The sequence below is a fragment of the Gavia stellata genome, chromosome 34 (genome assembly GCF_030936135.1).
Source record: "Gavia stellata isolate bGavSte3 chromosome 34, bGavSte3.hap2, whole genome shotgun sequence".
Classification (NCBI taxonomy): domain Eukaryota; kingdom Metazoa; phylum Chordata; class Aves; order Gaviiformes; family Gaviidae; genus Gavia; species Gavia stellata.
Window position 1 is genome coordinate 586,100 of NC_082627.1, and position 4,290 is coordinate 590,389.

A 4,290-nucleotide genomic window follows, 5' to 3' on the forward strand; every position below is an offset into this window, starting at 1 on the left:
TCTGCGAGACTCCTCCTTGAATTGTCACTCATTCTATGAGGTGCCACTCACTGCCCACCCACACTCACACACTGTCCCTGGAGATGCCCTGACTTCTCCTGGCAGCTCCCGATTCCTCTCCAGGATGGCATCTGCTATCAGCCCCACTGCAGGTGGGACAGTGCCTGGCAGATAAGTCAAAGACCCATGGCTGTCTGAGTTGACATGTGCAACCAAGAAGGGAGGTCTTCATCCAGCCCTTGGTCACAAACAGATCCCCCTGGCACTCTGAGCTTGTCCCTCAGAATCCATCAAGAACCCAGAAGAGCTAAAGTCCTTTTGAGAGAGCAGCTTCTTGGGTCTATTCCTGACACCAGATTTGGAAGGGCTGGCCAGCCTTCTGGCCCTGTCCTCAGGAGCCCTTTTGGTTATGGTGGTGCTAGAAGAGAGGCCAGCTCTGACACAATGGTTCCCATGGCCCACCCGTGCCTTCAGCCACAGGGATGGCCCTGTAGAGACAAAAGGACTGTCACAAGTTACAGGAGACCTTCAGGGTGACACAAAGGCAAGGACACAGCAGGACAGTGTGGAAGTGAGGAGAGACCAGCACTGGAAAGGCCGTGTTCCGCTGTTGGCCGTGGCCATGGCTCCAGGGAAGCAGCAGCCCCGAATCACAGGCAGCAGAGAGGGAGTGCCCACCGAGGCAGCGAGGGGCAGCCCCAATGGCCACGGGGGCTGCTCCTCCATGGGGCAGCTGGGCATTCGCCTCCTGAACCCCTCCTGCACACTGGGGCTGCTCTCCCAGCTCCAGAGGAGATGTGGGAGATAGGAACTGTGACAAATAATTTTCTACTGCTTCCTTTATTGAGCTTATCTAAAGAGAGAGCCTGGATCCACATGTACATGCAGTATTTGAGTCAAGAAAAAACAAGTAGAAGGCCAAGAATAATAACATCACAGGTAAAAAACAAAAATCAAATGCAAAATAAAAAAAAAAAAAACAACCACAAAGTAAAAATAAAGACACATATGAAGAAAAGTTAGACCTGGCTTTTCCTAAGATACAGTGGGAGCCCTAGTGGGATAATGGGCTCCTTATTAATCTGAAGTCGAGCGTATTCAAATAGTTTCTGCCGGGCTTCTATGATTTCCTTGTTCCTCATGCTGTAGATGAGGGGGTTCACTGCTGGAGGCACCACTGAGTACAAAACTGCCAGCACCAGGTCCAGGGATGGGGAGGAGAAGGAGGGGGGCTTCACATAGGCAAAGATGCCCGTGCTGACAAACAGGGAGACCACAGCCAGGTGAGGGAGGCAGGTGGAAAAAGCTTTTTGACGCCCCTGCTGAGAGGGGATCCTCAGCACCACCCTGAAGATCTGCACATAGGAGAGCACCATGAAAACAAAACAGCCAAAAACTAAAAAAGAACTTAATATAAGAAGCCCAACTTCCCTGAGGTAGGATTCTGAGCAGGAGAGCTTGAGGATCTGGGGAAGTTCACAAAAGAACTGGTCCACAGCACTACCCAGGCAGAACGGTAGAGAAAATGTATTGGCTGTGTGCAGCACAGCATAGAGAAACCCACTGCCCCAGGCAGCTGCTGCCATGTGGACACAAGCTCTGCTGCCCAGGAGGGTCCCGTAGTGCAGGGGTTTGCAGATGGCAACGTAGCGGTCATAGGCCATGACAGTGAGGAGAGAGTACTCTGCTGACATCAGAAAGAAAAAGGCAAAAATTTGAGCAGCACATCCCTTATAGGAGATGGCCCTGGTGTCCCACAGGGAATTGGCCATGGATTTAGGGACAGTGGTGGAGATGGAGCCCAGGTCAAGGAGGGAGAGGTTGAGGAGGAAGAAGTACATGGGGGTGTGGAGGTGGTGGTCGCAGGCGATGGTGGTGATGATGATCCCATTGCCCAGGAGGGCAGCCAGGTAGATGCCCAGGAAGAGCCAGAAGTGCAAGAGCTGCAGCTCCCGTGTGTCTGAGAATGCTAGGAGGAGGAATTCAGTCATGGAGCTTCCATTGGACTTTTGGTCCCTCATGGCGTGGGAGCCTATTCATGGAGGAAAATCAATCAGTGAGTTAGGACAGCTTTCTCTGAGCAAAATATATTCCATTTCTTATAGAAATCCCCAAATCACCTGTCCCTAATCAAGAAGACGTTTGGCAGGTCCCTTTTGTGAGCTCTGGTTGGTGCTGGCTGAGGGTGTCCCTGGCAGCAGTGCACTCTGCGGTGGGCTCTGGGGGAGCCAGCGCTGCCCTACAGCAACAGGGAAATAGGAACACAGGGTCTATGGTTAAATCCGCTTGTGATATCAAAGAGCTTTTCCTCACTGTCGCTCCCAAGTCACCCAACCCTGGAGCAGAGCTGTGAGGATTTTGTTTTGTTTATTCTGCTCTAGTGGCCCCACCACCCCCGAGGAGTGTTTTTAAGGCAGAAATCCTTGGCATTAGTACTGCCCTTCAAGTGAAACCTTGTGGGTCCTTAGAAGCAAAGGGGCCGTCCCTTAGTGCAGAGTGAGGACAGCCAGTCTGTCCATCAGCCCTGGTCTCAGCTGCCTTGTGCTGGCACCTCTTTGAGCTGGAGGACGATAGCACTCAAGTGTTCTCCCCAAATGAAACTGGACGCTGCTGAGAGCAAAAGAAATCCAGTTTGCAAGTGCAGACCTCCAAACCCCTCACCCTGCCTCAGTGTACCCAAGGAGGATCTCAGCTCTCCCCTCCCAGCCAGGGGCACAGAGGGCTCACTGCCTCTGCCTGCGTGGAGTCACCCAGCAGCATTTCTGTGGCCTTAGTGCTGAGTTCTCTTCTCCGTGGGGCTCCTGCATAACACAGAGATGCCATGGGTGAGCTGTGCCCTTCTGGAGGGCACCCTGCAGCCCAGCAGGACCCCCAGGGAAAGAGTCAAACGTCCTAAAGATGAGGCGATCAAAAGCAGCATTGGCTCACTCCCAGCCCCACAAAATTCATTGCCCAGAGCTTCCAACTGAGGTGGGAACAAAGGCAGCATGGACAGGAGAGGAAACATGGATAAATGCCCCAACGCTCCTGTCAACAGCATCAGATTGACAAATGGGTACCTGGGGGTTTCTCCTCATGAGGGGCCCTGCTGCGAAGGAGTGACTCAGCCTGAAATCCCATGGCCTTGGGGCCACAGGCTGTGCTTCACCTACATGGGAGAGGAGACCTGATGGGGGGTGGTGTGTGCTCCAGGGGAGGTTTCTGCACTGCAGGGGATGGCAGGGAGGTACCCAGTTCCCCCTCCCACAGTCTTTCTGAGAGTAGCTCCCTCTCCCTCCCTGCCCATGTCTCTGCTGCCTGGAGCTCTCCCTGCCAGGAGGTATTTCTCTGTCCCCACGTATCTGCTCCCTGCCAGTGCTCAAGACCCCAACGCACCCGCTGTGTGCTCAGCTCTGCCCTGCAGACACCTCCTGGCAGCAGGGCACTGCCCAGGGGCATCTCTGTGTGTGCAGAAGCTAAGGAGCAGCTCAAACAAGTCCCACAGAGACCACCGAGGTGATGCTATCGTGCTGTCTGTAGGCTGAGCAGTGCCTTAGGGGACTAGATGAGGTTCCTTGCAGACCTAGCCATCTCTCAGTGCAATGCTCCTGGAGTCTCGGTGTCTTGTCCAAATTCAACACCTCCAGTACTCTTTCCCTGCCCTCTCTCCTCTCCCTCAGTGCAGGACATGAACTGAGGGTCGGGAAAGCAACTCTGTCTCAAAGAGCAACTTCATTGACCTTCCTATGGCAAAGTCTCCTCTGGAAAGAGTCACTTGGTGAGCTCGACCTGGGATCTCTCAGTCTAACAGTTAAGGTGTCTCAGAGGGTTGTCCACACCTGACAGATCCATTTCCATTCCCACCCATCCAACTAGTATAATCTTTAATGCAAAGACTCAGGAATGCACAAGCTGAAGCAGGAAAGCCTTGCCTTGATTGTCATCTTTGAAAGATCCTCTCCAGAAATGTGCTGGGGGTGATGTGGAGCTGTGAGCAGCCCTGACACACACAGCACCCTCTCAACAGCAGAAGGACCCTGCCTGGCTAGCGGTCACTCCTTCCATCCTGAGCTTCTCCCCGCAGTGCCCTGGGGAGCTCCCTGGGCAGGCTGAGTGCTGACCCTGGCAGGCAGTGGAGTCCCTGTCCCAGCTCACAGTGCCCTGGGGTGCAGGGACCCTGCTCGGAAGGACAGCCCTGGGCACCCCTGGATGCACACCCACCTTTACACCCCTGCAGCCATCCCCGGGAGAAGGCAGCCATCATGCCCTGTACCTCGGACAGCGCAGGGAGGAATCCCTGTTGTAGAGCAC

At 54.1% G+C, this 4,290-nt stretch overlaps 1 protein-coding gene across 1 annotated transcript; it reads right to left on the bottom strand.

Annotated features, from left to right (window-relative positions):
* Positions 1-1,019: 1,019 nt before the first annotated feature.
* Positions 1,020-2,021, bottom strand: LOC132320194 (olfactory receptor 14A16-like). Its single transcript, XM_059832464.1, has one exon. It carries the CDS (start codon positions 2,019-2,021, stop codon positions 1,020-1,022), a length of 1,002 nt encoding a protein of 333 aa, XP_059688447.1.
* Between the last annotated feature and the right edge of the window lie 2,269 nt (positions 2,022-4,290).

Coding starts and splice junctions, on each gene's coding strand:
- LOC132320194 (XM_059832464.1), bottom strand. CDS start 2,021: ATGAGGGACCAAAAGTCCAATGGAAGCTCCATGACTGAATTCCTCCTC.